General features: G+C 40.6%; 1 protein-coding gene across 2 annotated transcripts in view; it reads left to right on the top strand.

Moving 5' to 3' along the window:
- The window catches only part of LOC136863913 (centrosomal and chromosomal factor), a 293,847-nt gene that overhangs the window by 65,612 nt on the left and 203,868 nt on the right, over positions 1 to 24,367 (top strand). The window contains exon 2 of one of the 2 annotated variants that reach the window (XM_067140334.2): positions 10,439 to 10,513. The exons of the other annotated variant lie outside the window; for it this stretch is intronic. Within the exon in view, the coding sequence (XP_066996435.2) occupies positions 10,439 to 10,513 (75 nt within the window). The remainder of the gene's footprint in view (positions 1 to 10,438; positions 10,514 to 24,367) is intronic. 2 annotated transcript variants of the gene reach the window in all.

Genomic DNA, 24,367 nt, shown 5'->3' on the forward strand with positions numbered 1-24,367 from the left:
AATGCTAAGATTTCAGCCTGTCGTTTCTCCACATAGGGTTGATGTCAAGAAGGACATCCGTCCGTAAAACGGGCCAGATCCACATGTGGGACACAGTTCGCACCCGCGACCTCACAAGGCGTGGGAAAAACGGTAGTGACGATTGTGACTGTCCTGGACGCAAGAAGTTTTATTCATTTAGTACAACTCTGTAAATCCCAGGTGTATGCGTATTCCGCGGACTCTATTGCCGTTACAGCATTTCAGATTCTTAACATTAGTCATAAAATACTCATGGGTAAATACTGTAGAAATGGTACTGTATACCAGCAGAAAAGTTTCTGGAGTGCTGTGCGTTATTTTGAAGCGGTAGCTTACTCCTCTTGCAGAGACGATACAGTACGTTCTGTTTATGTCAGCCATAATAGAAGTTAGTTTTGGCAAGTTGAAGTACTTATCCTTTATCTGGAAGATGCATGCATGCGTTGTGCTGAAGACCGCCTGCCTGCGTGATGGGTCGACAAACATACCGCCAGACCTCATTTAGACAGCAGACCTCTTGCAGCTTTAAGCTGCCCCTTCAGCTGGAAATTTCCTAACATATGTCTGCCACCCACCAACAGAACAGGCGGTACAACTGTTTCAACACAGCAGTTGTACTGTTCAATAATAAATGACTTACAGAAACACTTGTCATTAGTGGCAAGGACTTACTTCGTGTTCAGGGATGTGTAAGGTTTTTCGAGGCATTGGAAGATGTCTTCAGAACTGTTGCACATGACTTGTTACGAATGAAGCAATTCTTTTTCAGTGTCGAATCAGCTACTGTAATATTACTTGAAAGCTTTTCAGTTTGTCGAACACGAATATAAAGTTTGAAGTTTAGAAAATTCGCGTACTTCTTCCTTGTTTCGGTCTTTCTTACTCATATGCCATTTTACTATACCATAAATCAAATTTAATGGTTTGCCACAGCATTAGGCTAATATTCTGACCATAGTAGTGGCTATGAGTGATAAAACAATACCAGTAAATTGACTTAAAAATAATAAGCAAATAGCCGGGCTGAGTGGCTCAGACGGTTGAGGCGCTGGCCTTCTGACCCCAACTTGGCAGGTTCGATCCTAGCTCAGTTCGGTGGTATTTGTAGGTCCTCAAATACGTCAGCCTCATGTCGGTAGATATACTGGCACGTAAAGGAACTCCTGCGGGACAATATTCCGGCACCTCGGCGTCTCCGAAAGCTGTAAATGTAGTTAGTGGGACGTAAAGCAAATAACATTATTAACAAGCAAAAACTAGGTCAGGCATGGCTTCTAATACAAATTATTTACATTTCATCCTTATATTTGTACTGGAAGTGAATCGTTACATTCAAACTTCTGAAGGGGCTTGATGTAATTAAGGACAATAGTTAGTCGCTTCCAATAGTAAATGGCGATGAGTACGTGAGTTTGATGCCTCGCTTCTGAGTCAGGACGATTGCGTAGGAGTCAAAAAGATGGCGTCTTGAGCTGCTTCTTTCTCTTGCAGTTGGCATCAGTGAGCAAGTGAAACGTAAAGAGGCGTGTGATTCAATGTTTTTTGCATAGCGAGTGGTTTTTTGCTTTACGTCGCACCGACACATATAGGTCTTACGGCGACGATGGGACAGGAAAGGCCTAGGAATGGGAAGGAAGCTGCCGTGGCCTTAGTTAAGGTACAGCCCCAACCATTTGCCTGGTATGAAAATGGGAAACCACGGAAAACCATCTTCAGGGCTGCCGACAGTGGGGTTCGAAGCCACAATCTCCCGGATGCGAGCTCACAGCTGCGCGCCCCTAACCGCACGACCAACTCGACCGGTGGTTCAATGTTGAGCAAGCTTCTGATTTGTGAATTGTTAAATGTTCGTTCAAAATCGGCCAATATGTCTTTCAATCGAAAGATTTAGGACAATGAAGGTGTTAGTTGTTACATTCGTATCATACAAGCTAATTAAACACCAAAATATGGTTGCGATCGTACCTCTGTTGGAAATTTCGTATTTTGATAGGTCTTCTAGTTAATGGTTAGAGCTACTTGTAGCCCGAAGGTACAGTATATATCGAGCTCGTACAATATCATTCTCTTGTGGAATTTCAGCCTAAATCGAGCTATAATCGGTTTTATTGCGTTGTGTTTAATGATGAGTCTTTGCGCGAGTTAATTTAATCCAATTTTAGAATAGGTACCTCGGAACTTGGACATGGGGTATCTGATGTGAGACTGGGAAAAACTCGTGGAAATCTTAATCAAAATGACCGTCGAAATCACGGAAGCCTAGGATCGAACAACTGAACTTGGTCTTTATAACGCCGTGTCATATAAGCACAACAATAGAGATGTGTCTGAGATGACAGTCTATAAGTCAATTTTTAGGTTGATGATCTGAATTAGAGCGCTTTTATTCCATCCTTTCTGTGTTTATCAAACTCTTTGCACGTGTTCAATCCATTTGGCAGCATAACTTACTGGAAGCTATGAAGCTGTCCTAGTTCTGAAGTGCACATATACTAGTTGCTTATTTTTACAAATGTACCTGGAAACTTCCAGCCGAGGCTTTGCTATCACATGTTATGGAGCCGTAGATTTTGTGTAGGTTCACTCCATAAATGCTGATATTTGGCCTTTATGAGGCATACGGCAGAAGTGGGAGAAACGTGAGCATTTAAAATGATAAAACATGGCAGTATATACCCAAATATGAGACTGGTAATGGCTACGAAAATTTCAAATGCAAGGAACAAGGTGAAGTTTATGGGCTGTAACTGTAGTAAAATAAAATAGCCTCTTAGGGTTTCCTTTCTTGTGTAGTGTAGGACTGCGTGTTGTATATGAGAAATACGTACAGTATTCCTCATCGTGGCCCTACGTAATGCCACTGGAGTGTTGTTTGTATTTTAATACTTCTTTTTTCGAAAGTATTTGTATAGTACTTTTTTCTAAACATTGTTGACCTAGATTACTTAACGAGTACAGTTACTGCAGAGACTGTGGCTTTGAAACTCATTTAGCACTGGTGTCTTAAAACAGTGGTGTGTGCAACAACCCATTAGTTATCGAACCGTTGTAGGAAGGTAGCAATAGTAGGAAAATAATTTAATAGACTCTTTGCCCTTGAAGATATGGTGCAATAGGACAAGGCACAACTGCGAGCTATTGTACCAATCAGTTTGCAAGACTCCCTGTGTGAACTGTAAAATAGATTTGTAAACGCAATGTTTTTATTAAATCATGAACATGATTTAAAAACCAGACTTGGAAGCTCCTAAGTAGTCAGAAGTTATTGCATGGTGAGTCATCGGCCCAAAAGCTGGTCGCATCCTCAACAGCCCCACCATCAGCTGTTGTGTAATGGTTAGCGCTATTATCTGTTGTCGCCTCAGTTCGATTCCTGGTAGTGCCAGAGATTTAAAATTGGCCAGTTGGCTGGAATGCAGTATTTTAAGATCTTCGGATACACCAGCCTCGTGTCGGTAGATTTACTGGCACGTAAAATAACTATTGTGGGACAAAATTCCGGCACCTCGGCGTCTTCAAAAACCGTAAAAAGTAGTTAGTATGACGTAAATTATTATTATTATTATTATTATTATTATTATTATTATTATTATTATTATTATTATTGGAACATCCAACAACGTGCCCCGTATAGGAACGGCTGAATAGAAGAATTGCCAGTGATAGACAAGGCAAATCCCATGGCACTACCCTGATGGGTTTTGGCCTGTCACGTGACCGTTGCTCAGCCTGAAGGCAGGCAGGTTACGAGGTGACGCATACTCTTGCCTGTTATTCTTGACTTTCTAAACCTGGGCCGCTACCTCACCGTCAGATAGCTTCTCAGTTCTCACATAGGCTAAATGGACCTAGGACCAGTCCTCAATTCCAGGTAAAGATCCTTGTTGTCACGGGTAATCGAACCCAGGGCCTTTAGTTAAGAGGAAGGCTTGCTACCCCTAGACCGTGAGGCCGGCATTACTAGCAGCAGATTAATAATAATAATAATAATAATAATAATAATAATAATAATAATAAAGGCTTCAATTTTTAGGGGCCTGTGGTTTAGAAAAATGATCCACTAATCTCCTACCTTCTCAACTATATAATAAGTTATGTACACAAATTTCTCTTTGTAATTGAATTTCAGGCTTTATTTCTTTTGACATAGAATGTTGCTTAGAAATTGTAGTAGAAGGCGCATACCGCCTGAATGGTTGGAATGTACTAGACATGCCTTAGCTGAGTGGTTAGTGAAATGTGTTGTTTTAAGGTGAACTGTGGAAAGCATAACTCGAGTAATATGTGCTGCCAGAGCCCAGGAATGTGGGAGTGATGTACATGTTCTTTGTGACATGCCGCATTCAGCGGGTAGCACTCTGCTTCCTTCACCTTTAATCTCGCCTCGTCCCGCCCTTCTCTTACCCGTATCTTGTCGCTTTCGCTCTACCCCGCAAAGCGATCGATAGCAGACACTACTGCTCGTCCTTCACAAGCACAGGCCCTTCTCTCATTCTCACTTTTCTTTCCGAAAACAATGAACGATCTTCCCTTGAAAGGTCGCCCGCACGCTACACCATTTTCGTCGGTGTAGCTGCTGCTAGATAGGTTTCGCTTGTACTATTCCAGACCAAGTTATGATGAACAATGCGTGCGTCACAAACTTGTGATGGAATTTTAGGAGCCTTCGTAGAAGTTGAGAGGCATGAAAAATGAATTCTCGCTGCCGTCGTGGAACATGAGGTGCATGAAGAATTGCTGATGGTGAATTAAATTGCCGATAACCTTAATTTCTGTTTTGCTCCCAAATGAATCGCTTAGAACTCTAGCATATTAAACTTCCGGTTCTGGCCGATTAACCGCCCGCTGCCTTCCTTGGAGCAGGGCTAGAAGTCACGTGATCACTGTGACGAATTCAATTGGCGATAATGTTGGTTTACGAGGCCGATATAAAATAATAACTTAGACTTTTCTTTGGTCAGTGCACGATAAAATTCCAAATAAATTTGAGCTAGTGCTTAGTTAAAACAGTATAAAATCAGTGGTAAGATACAAATAAAAACAAAGGTATTAAAGGCTGTTGTTGAAATAACTGACACGAAACTTAAGTGAAAGACACAAATGAAGCGTGCTAGATATAATTAATGACACAACGATAGTCGCCTTCAAGGCAAAGGCTTGTATTATGGGTTATACTTTGCTATCTTTCGTTCCCTGCATTTCAAATCTTGACTATTTAATGTGGACTGCAAAACACAGGGTCAACGATGTGACCATTCATTTCAAAAATCTTTCCGCTGTTTCCCATTTTCACACCATATAAATCCTGTGGCTGTACGTTACTCAAGACCACGGTAGATTCATTCCTACTCCTAGCTGTTTCCTCTCCCATCGTCGCTATACGACTTACGTATCTGTGTCGGAGCGACGTAAAGCAAATTGATTTTAAAAATCATTCATGTATGGACCGAGATTCACTTTTCTTAATAATCATGGATCATTCTTACGGCACCTCAATAACACAGGAGTTCTCACTGTGGTTAACTGCCTCTGCAGTGCCACAAATAATGCATATTATTGCAACGGCCAAACATCAAAACGCACGTATATCTTCGAACCTCGCAGCCTACGGATGTTCAAGTGTTTTTGTAAACAAGAAATGTGGAAATATCCTGGTATATGGCCTCGTTTTTAAAGAAATGGGACATTAAAATATAATTAGAGTGAACTAAAAACATTTAAATTCGTTCAGAGCAGTTGTGCTTATTCTTTGAGTGTTTACGTGGTTTTTATTCATATACATGTATAAATATCACCATACAAATAGCATGTGTTTTGGTAAAGTTCGTCTCAAAAGTAACGAATAAAATCTCCTCCACGAAGATGAAACGATGGTTACATGAGAACAATTATAGGAATGGATTTTGATAGAGAGATCGAACGAAGGGGTAATGCGGACGAGACCGATCCTGTCCACGCTTTAATTTTCATAGAGAGCACGGGATAACAGCAATATGAATCTGTGGTTAGCTGTGAGAGTATGCTTGCAGAAGGTTCTTTAGGATATGTACCTACCCTATACATTTTTGGAAACACTGAAAGAACGCCTGAAGATAAAAGTCATCCATTATGGCCAAACGTCGGCTGCTAAGTCCGAGTGTGAACTACATGACTTCATGTACAGCTGCAGCTATCGATTCCGGAGCATCCTTTTCCAACTAAAAGGCGTCTACTCCCATTCGCTATGTAACGGGGCATTGAATCAATATCTGTATTGTTAAGTTAGGGTAGGAAGGCCGTTAGGAATGTTTGCCGAAAATGAATAATTAAATACTACTTAAAATGTCACGTAAAATGTTTCAAGGTGAACTTCATGGGATCGTGGATCTACAGTACATAGCAGCAGTGTATGCCGGAATTAAAATGAGGGCTAAACATAAACTACTTTTCTCAGCTTACAATATCATTCGTACTGCATGGTTCTTATTCCACTCCGTCCATCTCAGCTTATCGCTTTTGTCCTGAGCTTGTTGTGCGGGAAGGATCAGGGCGACAGTTGCCTACAGAAAGGAAGAAAGTATGCAGTTTTATTTCGATTCTATTGAAGTACACTTTTTAACAGTGCAAATCCCATTTTCTTAGTAAAAGAAGAGTAGACAAATTATTATTCGCAGTAAATGGTAGAGGTCAGTTCTTCGCAAAAGAGGAGATGTAAGATAATTATGAAAATCTGTAATATTTAAAACGGTTGGACAAGTAAGTTTTGATTATATTAGCCCAGCGTGTAGAAGAGCTACTTGTGAAGAACCACGTAATTTACTCCATGACACCAGGACGAACGACCAACATCCCAGCCGAGGTGCAAGAAACGAGAATTTCAGTGCGAATTTCCATCCACTCTGAGTAACTAATGGAAATCTGGTACGAAATCGTTCGTGGCGATGGAGAATATGGCAGATGAAACCTAAAATTATTTTGGTATATCCTTTTTCACGCTCCAGCGAGGTTTATTTTAACTTTTTATACTTCATAGAATTATATAGATCGCATTAAACTGTTTTTGTACATTGATGTTACTGGTGACTTGTGTAATAAGCTGACAGGGCCCTCCTGACTGTCATTCTAGCAACATTATTATTAAAGATGGAGGCGGGAGAGGTTGGGGCCCTCCGTTCTGTACCGCTGTATATGCCACATCGTTCACACTTCATGTCATGTGCAGCGGACAGCGGACGACATGGGATCTCTGTGTCCCTGCCCTGTCCCATACATCACACTAGCAGTGCGGACATGCTCGCAGCTCCGCTTACAGCATGGATGCTCAATTCAAGTTAGGGAGGAGTGGGTCGATTTCCCTTTCCATCGCTGCGGAGCTATAGGAAGTTCCATGTCCACCATAACCTTTCTTGCCTCCTGTGTTTCTCCTTACTTAACTCTTTCCTAATATGAAAATATTTCTTCCCATTCGAGCTGAAAGTTTTGACCTGGATATACCGTACTGTATCGTTATCTGTCAACAAAGTAAAATACTTTGATCGTGTTTTTGAAGGCGACGTTTTATTAGTAACATCCATCACTGATTACCGATTGTCTTGATAACACTTGACACAATTCCTAGGAGTAGCAAATCCTTCCCATTCAAAACAAGGGAATGGAACTTAGATCGAACGAAACTATGATATCGATATATTACCAAGTTATACAAGGAAAAACAACTTGCCAAGATATGAAAGGAAAATATCATTTCTATAAGTTATCGTAAACTGAAGATGATATAAACACTGTAATGATTTTAATGTTAATATAATTTTTTGCTATTGGCTTTACGTCGCATCAACACAGGTAGTTCTTATGGCGGCGATGGGATAGGAAAGGCCTAGGAGTTGGAAGGAAGCGGCCGTGGCCTTCATTAAGGTACAGCCTCAGCATTTGCCTGGTGTGAAAATGGGAAACCACGGAAAACCATCTTCAGGGCTGCCGACAGTGGGATTGGAACCCTCTATCTCCCGGATGCATGTCCACAGCCGCGCACCCCTAACCGCACGGCCAACTCGCCCGGTTATGTTAATATAAGTAGGACCTATGAATGAACTGGATGTTCAGTAATTCATCATCATTTTAGATATGTTAAATTGCGCAGAATCATGCTTTCTTATTAAACAATAATAATAATAATAATAATAATAATAATAATAATAATAATAATAATAATAATAATAATAATAATAATAATAATAATTTAAAATTTAGGCTAATAATAATATTATTGGTTTTACGTCCCAGTGTCTTCTTTTACGGTATTCTGAGACGCCGAGGTGCCGAAATAATTAGAAATAAAGGACGATAATAATAATAATAATAATAATAATAATAGTAATGTTATTGGTTTTACGTCCCACTATATTCTTTTACGATATTCTGAGACGCCGAGGTGCCGAAAGTTTGTCCCGCGGGTGTTCATTTACGGGGCTGACGTATTTGAGCACTTCAGATGCCACCGGACTGAACCAGGATCGAACCTGCAACTTGCGCTCAGAAGGCAAGCGCCTTAAACTTTCTGAGCCACTCGCCCGGCTTACTAAATAATACAGTATGCAATACGTGCACTGCAGAAGGAATGAGTATCGATGTCATGCATGACATCATCTTATTGTAGGTGAAACTGACAAGGTTGAAAGATAGATTATCTGTATATACGCGAATATATTCGTAGATTCTCAAAACTGAACACTTATCACCACAATCGCAGCACACTACGATGTTAATAAAAGTCCATTTAACGTTATCATCAATTATTTCCTGTTGCACCATAACATGGAAAGGAATCATGTCTGTCAAGTTTCCCATAATGATACTGTTGTATTGTCGTCATGCAGATAGACTGTCAGAATGCTTGGCACCGGGCGAGTTGGCCGTGCAGTTAGGGTCGCGCAGCTGTGAGCTTGCATCCGGAAGATAGTGGGTTCGAACCTCACTGTCGGCAGCCCTGAAGACGGTTTTACGTGGTTTCCCATTTCCACACCAGGCAAATGCTGGGGCTGTACCTTAATTAAGGCCACGGCCGCTTCCTTCCCACTCCTAGGCCTTTCGTATCCCATTGTCGCCATAAGACCTATCTGTGTCGGTGCGACGTAAAGCAACTAGCAAAAATATATATATAACTTGGAAACTGCCCAAATGGTAATTTTTTAAGGAAGTTAAATTCTTCGTCCGTAATACAAAACAGCATTTGTCATTTTCGTTTTAAAATCGAACTTAATGACGTATCACTTTTTTTCATCCCCGTCTTCCTACATTTTTTGAGTTGACGAAACGCCGGGGCTCAGTGTACAGAAGTTAAGGCCGGACGTCCTTCCTGTCCCCACACGCTGGTCTTAGTGTAAATACTGCGCCGGGTTTCGAACCCGGGGCATTCGGGTTGGGAGTTGGGTGGTTAAAGCATTACGCTGCCATTTAACACATCCAAATGATATGTAATATTTCTAGCCTAATAAACGTTGTATGTTGTTTTTTCTGTATAATTATGATTCAGACAATATTCTGAAGTGTTCATAAGCCTTTAACCATTTTAAAAAATAATGGTTCTAGTGTAAAGAGGGCTATAAATGTGTATTCTTTTATAAATTAGGCATTTTAAAATTATTTCAATACGGTGTTATTCAGGTTTGGGTTAGGAATAGTTAACTGACAGTGAGTATGGTATTTCAAGCATAATTTTGGATTTGTGCAGAGGTCTCCGAAACGGGACGAAATTCGTGCTTCCTTTAAATTAGCCTTCTGTAACCAGATCAGCTTCTCATACGACCAAACAATTGTGGTATTATTTCTTAGTCAATAGTTATGCAAGTTGATTTACTACTTTATCAATATATCGAAATATATTTCTACATTTAATGTATTTACTTATGGCGTCAATCAGAAACGCACACTGATTGGTAAATGTGAAGAAATAAAATGTTAATAAAATACGTATTATTAAGAAAATACATGCAGTGAGAAGCTGAAGTAAGGAGTAGTGGTAGTTATACGTTTAGACTGTATTTCACCTTAAAAATGAGACATTTTCTCAACTTACAAACAACCAGAGTTACAGAATATGCAGCTTGTCCTCGTAGATAATGAATGAATAAGATTTAAATTTGAGCGCTTTGTGCTCTGGATGATGGGGTTTATAAATGTAAGTTGGCTACACTAATCTCAAGTCTAAAATTCCCAGTGGTCCTTTTAAATGATTCTGTGACACATTCCCAGCGAGAATAATGATAGTTTTAAACGTCTCCTGCAAGAGAGATACTATATTGGGGATACCTTGGTACATTGTGGTATTTGTGCCATATGATCAGATTTTAGGAGGGTGATAACATTGTATCATTTTGAAGAAATAAGAGAACTTACGATCGTTGGAGTAACATCTCGTCTTTTCTTTTATTTTAATTAGATACGCCAGCCTTGCACAACCTGTGGGAATGCTATTTGCGGCCGCGGCTTTGTCCAGATATGGGGGTCTTCAGAGGTAATCATTTATGATTTTATTTATTTTTTGTTTATTTATTTATTTGTTTGTTTTTATTATGTTTTGCTTTACAACATCAACCCAGGAAGTCATTCTGAATGTTGTCCCGTAAACAGTGTTCTGCATCATTGTGGAATACCATGCTTGTTTTGGACATGAACGTACTTTCTAATGGTGTACAATACGTGTGGTAGTGTGTCAAATCAGCGAAAGTATTCACATCAAATTTATAGTGTTTTCCATATAATAATTTTCATCCCACTTGCAGTAGCATATTATGAAGAACTTCTTAAGTTCATGCTGAATGGAATATATGAAACGATAATTTATTTCAATATGAGTAACGTTAACCTGTATCTCTGTATTAGACTTCTTTCTGATTCACGTAATTGACGGATTTGCCTATTCATTAGTGTCTTGCACCAGAAATACCCTTATTCCTTCCCGATACATACTGACGAGTTTAAGAATAACTATGCAGGACTTTTATTCCTATAGTTTAAATGACAAGTTCTGAAACTGTGGCCAGTATACCTTGCACTAGTGATCACATTCTGAAATTCTGCTTATTTTTTGAAGATAAAAATATCTAAAACGTTGCTATATTCTTCTTGTCTTTGCATGACTTTACTACCTCGAACAGAACTGAACTGTTGGGTGATGTCAATCACAAACGAGACCAGTGGCAACCAGAGCAATATTGTTCCATGTACATTTCACATAATGATGTATTGAGTGCTCTGTACAGATTTTGTAGACTCCGTGACATGTAATATCCGAGCCCATTCTTGCTGGATATTTGAGAGATCTTAGGATTGGATTGCACTGGCTACGAGAGTTCACAAGTACCTCGAAGACCGTGTTTAATCCCTGTTGCAGTGTGTGGTCGGACGGGATCCTATTGGAAGAGCACATCATCGTCTTCAGTACGACAGAAGTTCGGGCTGAATGATGAAAAGTACATGTCCGTGGACTGGTTTTGTGACGTTATATTTCCTCCTCCATGCTCTCCAGTGAAGACTTATATTAAAATCTGTTAAGACTTGCAGGTGTACACCAGCACTGATAATTGTATGATAGCAGGGTGTCCACCTTATGGAATCGTCGGTCCCTGCTAAGTGCGTGTAAGAAAGTTACTGGCAGAACAGAGATACGTTCAGGACACCCATTAGTTCTCGTGTATTGCATTCCATGGAAAAGGCATTTTTTCAACGAGATAATGCAGCGACGTTTAAAAGCGCTTTAGCAGAACCATCACTATTTGCATTTGGTTCCATCACACTACCATGCATGTATTAGAAAGCTTTATATTTTTCTATGAGCATAACTGCAATAGCACTTCCGTTTCAAATAACTGATTGTTTCTCGCAGACATGTGCCGGACTTTTTTTTCTGTGAGCTTAGTCTGTGGTGATTATATATGTCTCAACTGTGCTTTTTTATTTGCCCGGAAATTATTTCAAGTACCAGAATACCATTCCCATCCCTAGCCCAGATCATTTACAGACCTAAATGGCACTTTAACACAGTTGCTGGACACATTTCACTCTCATGGTAAGTATATGTCGTTGATGAGAACGGTGCCGTCAGTCTCTGTGGGAAACAAAGAAAATAACAGCCGCCTGAATGATGGTCATATCCAGGATACCTCTGATGAGTAAAATATTCCATTTACTGAAGGCATGTACGAGAGAGTTTATTTGGGGCGTGTTTTCAGTCCAGATGTTGCACGAGTAACCTAATCTTCCATTACTATTATCAGACAATACCAGCCTTTGGATTGCCAGTCCATCGCGTTTCGGTTGCCGGGAAGATGTGTGGTATTGTAATGAATCATCATTGATGCCAGTACTCTTATTCGTCAGAACCTATAAGGATATTTTTTTTACAGTTATTAAATATCGTGCCTGTTTAATTTTTTCTGCAGTTTACAAGAAGATACACTTTGTGAGATACAATCGCCGGGAAGATGATTTCATTTATCACCTGCCTTGTATTCACCTAAATTTGTATTTTTGTGATTTTTCATGCCTTATTTCTAAAAAAATGGACTTCCACCTTCTAGAACCCCACTGTCGGCAGCCCTGAAGATGGTTTTCCGTGGTTTCCCATTTTTACACCAGGCAAATGCCGGGGCTGTACCTTAATTAAGGCCACGGCCGCTTGCTTCCACTTCCCAGGCCTCTCCTATCCCATAGTCGCCACAAAACATGTGTCGGTGCGACGTAATGCAAAATAGCAAAAAAAACCTGTCATTTTATTGTATTTACAATTAATAAAAACGAGACCATTTGAAATATTGTATTATAATTCCTGCAAAAGGATTTTCCACATTTCATTGGGTCAGCTTTACTTTTCAAGACGCGTTACTAATCAGCGGTCATATTGATATTAATCTGTACTTTTATCCTGAAGTAAGCTTCCATCGTTAGAGAACGAACTAAAAACAGCCTTCAGACATCACCCGACCCACAGGGTGAAATCAGCCCTTGCTGAGATATCTGCTGTTCATCATCGAAAGTACACAACAATCCCAGCTGGCTAAGAATAATCATTGTTGCTATTTTGTCGTAATACCATCCAAAGCTCGCGAAATCTTACATCTAAACGCTACTCATTTTTCAGGATTGTTTTGTCATTCGTTTTCTTATTCGTAATTCGTTTTAATGGACTGGTGCGTGACTTGCTTAACAGCTACGTGGACGCTTGGGTTTGGAAAAACCGTTTTATAGTCCTGTTTGGTGTTTGTAAATTTAGTATATTTTTACCGGATGTCCTGTAATGTCCAAGTAGTTTAAAAATGACTACTTCTGCCTCTACTTGGTGCGCGCGTTGAGGACAGGCTTTACTTTGAAAGTGCGACATCTGTACTATGCGTATTCACTTTTGTCACTGAGAATGGAAGAGTGTGATCGCTTTGGTCATGAATGAAACTAAAGAATATGCTCAGTCACGAATGACGCCAAATGCATCTTCCACGCTGGTTAGGGATAAAGAAATAAATAAAGGTCATGAACATCACAGGCCTGTATGTGCGCCAACGTGTTGGATTCAGTCCACTGTTGCCTTGAGGTACATCGGAGGAGGGATATTAATGGTTTAAATCTGTTGACCCTTTGATATTTTACTAAATCTCCCCTCCCAAAGTGGAAGGGGATGTAAGTGGACTCCTGAGGCAAGTCCTGTTTTTGAAAACACCATGTGAAGACCACACCAGCCGGGGACTGCACATTACCACCATATCCTATACGGGTTGGCAAGTATTCTGAGACATGGCCGTTCAGGCTGAAAGACTGCTTTGGATCATATAGAGCTGTTCGTATGTATCAATACACGTCTTATGCAGTAATACGTGACTTGAATCCTTTCCTTGCAACGTGACAATAGATGGTAAAAATGTCATATTTCGTTAATTCACCGCTTAACATGTATTGAAGTTCAGTAAAAGGAATTCTAGGTTTTATGTACGGGAGTTGCGAGCAGGCTTTGCATTTTGTGTGAGGTTTGAGCGCTGCACAATAGTATCATTTTACCCAGCTATAGTATTTCGCCCGTTACCCATTGTAAGGGAGTTCCGTTTGTAAGGAGTGTTATCCACACCCGTCAGTGTTACAAAAATCCCTGTTAAGGGTGAGGCGGCTATACTGGTGACTTAGGTTTTCCAGTTGGAGGGGGAGGGAGGGGTGGGACTGGTTCTCCTTGTGGACGTCGATGTTGTGTTCTGCCGCTACACCCATCGCGCCCTTTCATTGTAGAGCTTGACGTCAGAAATCCTCTGGCGTCTAATGTGCACTTGTACTGTCAGCCATCTCGCTAACACACAGTTGCATTGATGATTGCTTACTTCACTCTGCACAGAATATTACCTTTCGAATAATGTGTAGAATGTAGTAAAAAATCCACACCTGTTTCCAGTCATTCGACCGGGTCAGGAATGGAATGAATGAATGAAGCCCCTATCTAACGGCGAAGATAGGGATTGTGCCGGCTGCCGAAGCCTATCGCACTCCTCTGGGGCAATGATTAATGACTGTCAGATAAAATGAAATTATATTGCAGTGTTGCTGGAATGAAAGATGACAGGGAAAACCGGAATGCCCTGCGAAAAACCTGTCCCGCCTTCTCTTTGCCCAGCACAAATCTCACTTGGAGTGACCGGGATTTGAACCACGGAACCCAGCGGTGAGAAGTCGGCGCGCTGCCGCCTGAGCCGCGGAGGCTTCTGTAGAATGTAGTACTAGCTTGAATTTCCTCCGTAAGGGCGTAGAAAACCAGATTTGCTAATAATGATTGAAACAAGTTTATTACTTACCGGGCGAGTTGGCCGTGCGGTTAGAGGCGCGCGGCTGTGAGCTTGCATCCGGGTGATAGTGGGTTCGAATCCCACTGTCGGCTGCCCTGAAGATGGTTTTCCGTGGTTTCCCCATTTTCACACCAGGCTGTACCTTCATTAAGGCCACGGCCGCTTCCTTCAAACTCCTAGGCCTTTCATATCCCATCGTCGCCATAAGACTTATCTGTGTCGGTGCGACGTAAAGCCACTAGCAAAAAATAAGTTTATTACTTTATTTTTTATTACGGTTGTTTATAATCGCTTTAACTCCAAGGTCTTATCGCGACTCTTACATATGATTACAGAATAATCATAATAATCATCATAATCATAAGCAAAACAAAGAGCAAAGTCATCTCCATACAGGCCATGAAGGACCTTGGAGGGGTGGAAGGTAAAGGCTTCCACTATCAGTAACCTCGGCACTTGTTGGGGTAGATTGGTTAGTTCTACGCCCGGCCGCCTTTGCCCCCAGGAATTAACGTGGTACCCATTTGTTGTGTAGGCTGAGTGAATCTCAGAGCCATGTGCACCTCCGGAAGTGGAAATCTCGTTTCTTAAATTTTACGACATCTTGACGGGGAATCGAACGCCACGTCCTTCCGGGTGATCCGAGCACGCCTTTACCGCCTCGGCCAGACAGCCGCTAATAATAATAATAATAATAATAATAATAATAATAATGTAGTTATACAAAAATATAAGGAAAATGTAAATAAGTATAATGTAATTACATTTTGGAATGCAAGCCAGTGTCCTCGAGGAAGTTGGTGACTTGACTCAGTGCTGGAGAAGCCAGTGTCACTTCCATTTCCTTAGGTATGTTGTGTTGGCGCCAATGGTGATACAGTTGACATTCTGAGATGATATGCTTGACAGTGAGAGAGCAGTTACATTTACTGCAGGTGGGAGATTTTCTTTTCTAGGAGATAGTTGTGGGTGATCTTAGTGTGTCCTATCCTTAGTCGGGAGATAAGACTTGTTCATGTCTGGTGAGGTTTTGGAGAGTATATATTCTCGTAGATACCATTTTAAATTTTAGGAGTTCATTTTCCATTGTTCGTATAGTTTCATTATGATACAAGCGATGATATCGGAATGTGGCGTGGCAATTTGACGCTCGAAGACTACTAGCTTCTTTTGCTGCTTGATCAGCTGATTCGTTGCTTGGTATTCCTCTGCGAGATGGTATCCACATGAAAACATTTTTTCCTACAATCTTGATCTTGTGGTACAGCATTTGAATTTCTTTAACAAGGCGGTGTGTTGTTGATGGATTTTGTATTGAAGTTAATGCACGTTTGGAATCAGAGAATATTATGAATGAGTTATTGTAGCTTGCTTTTGAAATATGAATCATGGCCTGTTTAAGAGCATACAGTTCACTTGTAAAAACTGTGAAAAGATCTGGTAATCTGTATAGCTTACTATGACAGCCTGTTTCCAGTCATTCGACCGGGTCAGGAATGGAATGAATGAAGCCCCCATCTAGCGGCGAGGATGGGAATTGTGCCGGCTGCGGAAGCCTGTCGCACTCCTCTGGGACAATGATTAATGAATGACAGATGAAATGAAATGCTATTGGCGAGTGTTGCTGGAATGAAATATGACAGGGAAAACCGGAGTACCCGGAGAAAAACCTGTCCTGCCTCCGCTTTGTCCAGCACAAATCTCACATGGAGTGACCGGGATTTGAACCACGGAACCCAGCGGTGAGAGGCCGGCGCGCTGCCGCCTGAGGCTCTGTATAGCTTACTATAGTCTTTATATTTCACTGCACAACCATTTATCTCATTGGATTTTGATCCATCAGTATAAATTGCACTATATGATGAGTATCTATTGCAAATTTCATGAAGTAACTGTTGGAATTTCGCCGTGTCAGTTTGAGCTTTAAAATTGTTGTTCAATTCCCAGTTGAATCGAGGCAAATGAGCTGTCCATGGAAGGGTATCTAGGGAGTTGTGTGGAAGTAAAATAGGTGGAAGGCTGAGTTTTAGTTCTTTGAGAAGATTGTATATTCTGATGTTAAAGGGTCGGGGTTGAGATCCTGTTAGTTTTCCTTTGCCTTTTCGATTTCAAGTCGTGGTTCGTTGGCTTCAATCTCTATACTAGCTATGGGACTGGTGCGATGGGCTCCTAGGGCAATTCGAAGAGCTGAGAATTGGATGGAATCAAGGATCTGCAGAGTATCTGGTCTGGCAGAACAATATACTATACTGCCATAATCCAGTTTGGCTCTGATTGTGGCTCTGTATGTGTTCATTAGGACTTGGTAATCTGTTCCCCAGCTTTTGCTGAGAGAATTTTCATCACAGTAATTCTTCTTTGACACTCGTCTGAGATTTTTGAGGTATGGGGGTCCAGGTGAGCTTGTTATCGAATAGAAGTCCTAGAATTTTGATAGTTTTAACTGATTCAGTTTTACGGTCTTCCATATATGATTCAGAGTTAGGGATGGTATGTTTATTTTTGGAGAAGAGAATAAATTTGGTTTTAGTTTTAGAAAATTTGAACCCCGTGGTTTTAGTCCATTTTTTAATATTTACAATTGATTCTTGTAATAGGAGTTGATTCGTCGTAATGTTTTTCCCTGGGCAGATGATTATCAAATCGGCAGCAAAAAGGTAACACTTAACTGGTGAATGTATGTTGGAGACTATACCATTAATTGCTACAAGAAACAGTGTTATACTATATATCTGATCCTTGTGGGACTCCATTGGTGATTACTACTTCTTTTGACAACATTCCATTTACTCTAACTTGAATTTGGTGCATTTGGAGAAAAGTATAAACGAAATATAACATATTTCCAGATATATTGTGTGTCATTAATACTTTGATTACATAATCTATACCATGTCATATGCCTTATTAGTATCTAAACTGACTGCTATTACATGTTGGTTATTGAGGAACGCGTCCTGTATTTCAGATTCCAAACTTATCAAAGTGTCTGTTGTGGAGTGTGCTTTACGGAACCCGTTTTGCACATTACTGACGAAATGTATGTGTTCGAGATACCAGCGTAATCTTTTGTTGACTATTTTCTCCATACGTTTACACATCGCATTAGTTAAAGCAATAGGACAATACTTTTCTGCAATTCAGTTGTCTTTCCCTGGTGTGGGTATTTGTACTACAATGGCTTTGAGCCATTGATCAGGAAAAGTCTTAGAACTCCGTATGTGGTTGAAAATGGCTAGAGGATAATTTATTGCATTTACTGGAAGCTGTTTTAGAAATTCATAAGGGACAGTATCTGAGCCAGGACTAGATTTGCCACATTTGTCGAGTTCAATAATTATTTCCTGTAGTTGAAAAGCATCGTTTAGATTATAGTGGGGGTCAGAGATGTCTTTCCTTACATCAATGGATTCACTGGATTTCTTTGTATGGAGAAATTTGGGATCATAATTGTCACTAGAGATCTCGGCGAATGTGTCAGCTAATGTTTTGCTTTACGTCGCACCGACACAGATATGTCTTATGGCGACGATGGGATAGGAGAGGCCTAGGAAGTGGAAGGAAGCGGCCATGGCCTTAATTAAGGTACAGCCCCGGAATTTGCCTGGTGTGAAAATGGGAAACGACGGAAAACCATCTTCAGGGCTGCCGACAATTCTTTTGGAGCTGAGGAAAGTGACTGGGAAAGGATTAATATTTTGGAACTGAAACATTATTAGGACAATCTTTGGCCAGATGTCCTTCGGTATGGCAAAGAAAACATGTGGGTGAGTCGGATGATAGGTAAATCCAGTAGTTAGTACCATCGTATTCAATATGGAGGGATTCGGGGAGTTTATCAAAGTCTTCATTTTGAATGTACTTTTGTCTGCGAAAGCTTAAAATGTTGGAGAATCCTGGAATTGAAAAGCGTGCTCTAATTGAGGTAATCCTAGACATGATTTTCACGCCGAGTTTTAACAATTCCTCTTCGATAACATAATTTGGGATCACAGATAGACGTTGGATAATATAATACGCTTGTTTTTAGTTAGAAGGGGTCGTATTTCCAGTGATACTTTGTTTACTATGCTCTTAGGGTTTGTCAGTATCAGATCTTCAACAGTGTTCTTAGTTCCTTCCGTTCGATATACAGTATGTACCTATTCTATTCGTACGGGCTGATTGCTTTAGTACTTCAACGCACTGCCAGAAAATAACAAACTGAAAATGATTTTATTCACTGAACATATATTCAACAAAGCCTTCAGAAAACATATATCTACTGTATCTGTATGCAGTCATGTTAACCAAACATACATCTTCTAATAAAGAAAAGCGCACCCATAATCTTGTATCATTCCTATTCGTACAAGCAAACTGAACACTTGAAATAAACAAAACATAAAGGGTTCCTGGGACATGTTAGTATCTAGTGGAATGTCTCCAAGACTTTTTAATTGCCTGACATCGTCGCCGCAGAGATTACACTAATTTCTTGCACATCTCAGGGCTGGTTTTCTGCCATTCCTGAAGAATCACACTTTTAAGTTCCCCCTTTGCATGCACACCTTGCCTGCGGAGATTCCTCTTCAACGTAGCCCAAAGATGTTCGATGCGATTTTAATTCGGAGACTGGGGAGGTGTTCTAAGCTGCTTAGGAATGTTCCAGTTCAACCATGTATTTTTAATATCAGCAGTGGGTTTTGGTTCATTATTATGCTGGAATATATAAACAGATGGCATCCCCATATTTTCGGTACTCTGTTTCACGTTTGCTCTCAGGATTGCATTATAGCCCTCCTTGTTCCTTATTCCGTCAATGAAATGTATTTTACCCACACCCCTCTCTGACATACAGCCCCAAAGCATTACAGACCCACCACTGTATTTTACAGTTGGGAGTGTATTCGCCACATCATTGTCCATACCAATTTTTCTCCACATTCTATGGACGCTATCTGATCCAAGAAAGGTTTATCTTGTCTCATCAGACCAGATAACATCTTACCAGAATTCTCTCTCCTTATTTATATGCTCTTTAGCGAATGTCAGTATAAGCCGTCTGTGTTTTATACTTACATATGGCCTTTTCCGAGGGATTCTTCCATAGTACCCATGCCGATACAGGATTCGACGGATGGTCGAGTTGCTGATCTTCTTTCCAGTTCTTTCCTCCATGAGTTGTCTCAATACTGGTGCACTTATTTTGGAATCTGACTTTACAAGCCGAACAACAAGCCGTTCTTTCCTTTCACTTAAACACTTTCTCTTGGGTTTCCTTCGCGTGTTCTTAATAATGCCTTTGTATTTAAATGTATCAACCACATATTCCACAGTAGAATGTGTTCTATTGACCAGGTGTCCAATCTTTCGTAATGAAAGTCCTTTAAGTGCCAGTTTAAGTATGGTGTTCTTGAGCTCCGTACTTAAATCTGCACTCCTACCGATGTCCACCACAGATACACTAGGAAGGAGACTATCGCACTTGACCAGTCGTATGCCGTCACAGACTTTTCCGTGCATCGCAACCAAACGGTGGACATCATCCTGTCCATGTGTACGAACACAACTGATACACCCGTTTGTCGATGCCGACACATTAATATCAAATCTTCTTAACTGTTTGTAAATAACTATGGTTTTCACTAACGAATTGTCATTGACAAACCGTGTTTTTACCCGTAATGTACGTTTTATGTCACTTTTTCAATCGTTAATGTGAATATACGTGACTTGATAAGTAATTGAAGCCTGTACGAATAACAGAGCCACATACTGTACGTGAAACAAACCGAATGTTGCTAGGGGTTGTAAGTTTCCCTATAGCTAGCACATAATCCTTTATGCTGATCCCATCATGAGATTCAATTACAATAGCTTGTTCTTTGGAGGGGTACGACTGTATTGCAGCTGAATAGCTTAACATTGAATTACGTTCGTTACTAGTAGTGACGGTTGTCATTTGGTTACCTGATGCACTGCTAGGAAGTGGAGGGTTATTTACAGTGTTGTTATTTGTTGGCTTACTTTGTGTCTGTTGAAAAATATCATTGATTTCTTCATTCATTGAATTCGATAGATGCCGACCTCTATCAACAGAGATGGTCATTTTGAGTGGGTCAATAGAGGGTTTTAGGTTATCTTTATAGTTTTTCACTTCTCGCAAAGACCACGGATATGTCAGGCATCTTACTTACAAGAATGTAGTAGGTGATCCAAATATTTACTTCTGAACACTCATACACCAATGTAACGATTACGAAGCTCTATTATATAGCAAAATTTGAGCAAGAGAATTACTCGCGATCATCATCAGTCACTGCCATATCTAAAGTGGAGTTTATTTTCATTTGATTTTTCCCTTAATTAATAATGCTATTAATTCGTCCGACTTACTTCATTTATGGTTTACGGAGACGCCGAGGTGGCGGAGTTTTGTCCCGCAGGATTTCTTTTACGAGCTGGCAAATCTACCAACACGAGTCTAGCGGGTTTGAGCACCTTCAGACACCACCGGCCTGAGTTGTAATTGAATCCCCAACATGAACTCAGAAGGCCAGCCCGCTCTTTTACAGTCTGAGCTACTGATGCCGGCGATTTTTGTTCTTGTTTAGTGAATCTCACTGTAAATGTTATCGTAACTTATTCCCGCATTGCATTTTAATTAGTGACAAGAAACTTTAATTTTGGCGTAGAAAGCCAAGAATAACGTACGAGAGTATTTGTCGCTCTGACCATGCGTCACCCCGTAATTTTCAGTCCTTCGGGCTGGGCTGAGCTGCAGTCGCTTGGTAGGCCAAGGCCCGTCAGGACTATGGATTCATGGTGGGGTTTGTTTGATTTGTGAGGACTGTGGGTGTAAATTGTATGCTAGCCAAAGCTTCCTGGAATGTGTTTTAAATACATGCTGTAGTATATAACATTTTAATGCAATCGGGGCGCTTTGACGAACTGTATTGATTACTAGCAGGCGTGGTGAAGCATTAGCTATTCATAACCGGTGATGCACTAGGGAATGAGGGAATTAAGAGCCATTGATCGTCTGCACATGTATTAAACTTAATGTGCAGTATTATCAATTCCAATTCACCCTTACAAAAACAAACTCATTCTCCATCATTCATATCCGTTCGTAATTCAACATAAATGTTTTGAGGAAAAAGAAAAAAAAATCTTCAGTGCTACTATACGGATGCTATTTCTTCTTTCATCTATTGCTCATAAACAGCATGCCACTACTCTTGATCACTTCGATGAAATCTACGGAAGGAGGGACAATATACAGAATCGTACACATTACCGTATTCAGTTATTATCGAATCCTCAACCATGACAAAAAATACAGTTGAAGGCTTAAGTAGAATTCTGGCCCTGATTCCATCTGAAGCCCCTTATTTTACGTAAGACGGGGCTTTTAAGGAAGCGGCCGTGGCCTTAATTAAGGGACGTCCCCAGCATTTGTCGGGTGTGAAAGTGAGAAACTACGGATAACCATCTTCAGCACAAAGGACGGTGGGGTTCGTACGCATCATCTTCTTAATGCAAGCTCACATCTATAAGGCCCGTATCGCGCTACAAACTCATTATTATTATTATTATTATTATTATTATTATTATTATTATTAATATTATTATTATTGTTATTATTATTAATTATTAATAATAATAATAATAATAATAATAATAATAATAATTTGTACGTCCCGCTGATTACATTTTGACGGTTTTCGGAGACTCCAAGTGCCGGCATTTTGTCCCACAGGAGTTCTTATACGTGCCAGTAAATCTGCTGACACGAGGCGGACGTATTTGAGCATCTTAAAAAACCATCGGACTGTGTCGGGATCGAACCTACTAAGTTGGAGTCAGAAGGCCAGCGCCTCCACCGTCTGAGCCACTCAGCCCGACAGCAACAAACAGACTCACTCACATTTTACATAAGCCTTTCACCATTTCCTTCAGGGTAACTTGGGTATGACGACTACTGCTGTCTTAACAGACCCTGCAATGTCAAAATTTAGTCCAGCAGGAGTTTATTAACGTATCGGATAGCCAGTGAAACGGAATTGAGCAGTTAAACGTCCTCAAATGTAACCAGTCTTAGCTGGTTCGATCCCGGCTCAGTCCGGTGTTATTTAAAGGTGTTTAAATACGCCTTTCCCGTGTCGTTTCCTGGCGAGAGGAGTAATCCCCGCGGGACAGTCCGATAGTAGCCAGTGGGACGTAAAACCAGTACTACTCCTATTATTATTATTATTATTATTATTATTATTATTATTATTATTATTATTATTATTATTATTACTTCATTGGAGGTGCAAAGCTGTCCTCTAATAAGTTGTGCACCTGCTTTAGCCCACAGTGGTTGGTGAAAGTGTCCTATGATGCATTACTTTCCTCTATTTCATACAATGCGTTCTCATGTCTTGTAACGGAAAGTAACAGCCTAGCGGAGAGTTACGGGATGTTGTAACTAGTCCTTGTTAAACAACTATTTCAGCCAAACTCCATTCGCCACAAAGAACTCCAGCGCTCGGAATATTTTCAGTGAATGCGCGGGACTATCAAACTTGAGCTGTTTAGAATAGAAGGCAAGGTTCGTTGCAGCTGTCGATTGTGCGCCGGCCGGATATTGGACTAGGACCCGGGGATGATGGATCACGGACCTGCCCAGTGGAGTTTGGTGACCTCCAACATTTCTTGCTGCCATTGCTGGCTCCCCAGTTTGGATCCTCGACCTGTCAGACGTGAAAAATGGAAACTGAGTGAGACGGTTTTTTTGGCCTCTCCTTCCCGTTAAAAGCTCAGAATATCATTTTCTCTTATGGTTCTATTGTGGAAGGTATTCAATTTATCAAAAAGTTCATTCTTTAGCAAATATACGGCAGACATTTATAGGATAATGCTCGTCATAAGATTTGTCATATGTACATGCGATATGGCGGTCGTTCAACTTGAGATTTACTTACAGTTAGGTTATCATGATGAATACCCTGTGTCAGTTTCTTCAGTCACAACTTGATTGAATCTCACGTAGAAAAATTAATTATTGAAACTCTTACTAATGTACCCGGAGAAAAACCTGTCCCGCCTCCGCTTTGTCCAGCACAAATCTCGCATGGAGTGACCGGGATTTGAACCACGGTATCCAGCGGTGAGAGGCCGACGCGCTGCCATCTGAGCCACGGAGGCTTCAAAGGGTGATATAATTAACACAAAATATCATGTTCAGACTTGTAGTAATAGTTCCGAAAATAATGTTATACTTTTTCTGGCAGTAATTAACTGCGAGATACACATGTGACAATATGTTTAAGAATATTTCCATGACAGCGTTTTTCGTTGTAGGTCTCACCACGTTCTTGACCGAGCCAGTGAGACGTAGTTCTCAGCTTGCATTGCGGAGATAGTGGAATCGATCCCCACTGTTGGAAGCCCTAAAGATGGTTTTCCGTAGTTTCCCAATTTCACACCAGGCGAATGCTGGGGCTGTACCTTAACTAAGGCCACGGTCTTCTCCTTTCCGCTCTTAACCCTTTCCTATCCCATCGTCGTCATATGACTGATCT

This window comes from Anabrus simplex, chromosome 2 (genome assembly GCF_040414725.1).
Source record: "Anabrus simplex isolate iqAnaSimp1 chromosome 2, ASM4041472v1, whole genome shotgun sequence".
NCBI classification, from domain to species: Eukaryota; Metazoa; Arthropoda; class Insecta; order Orthoptera; family Tettigoniidae; genus Anabrus; species Anabrus simplex.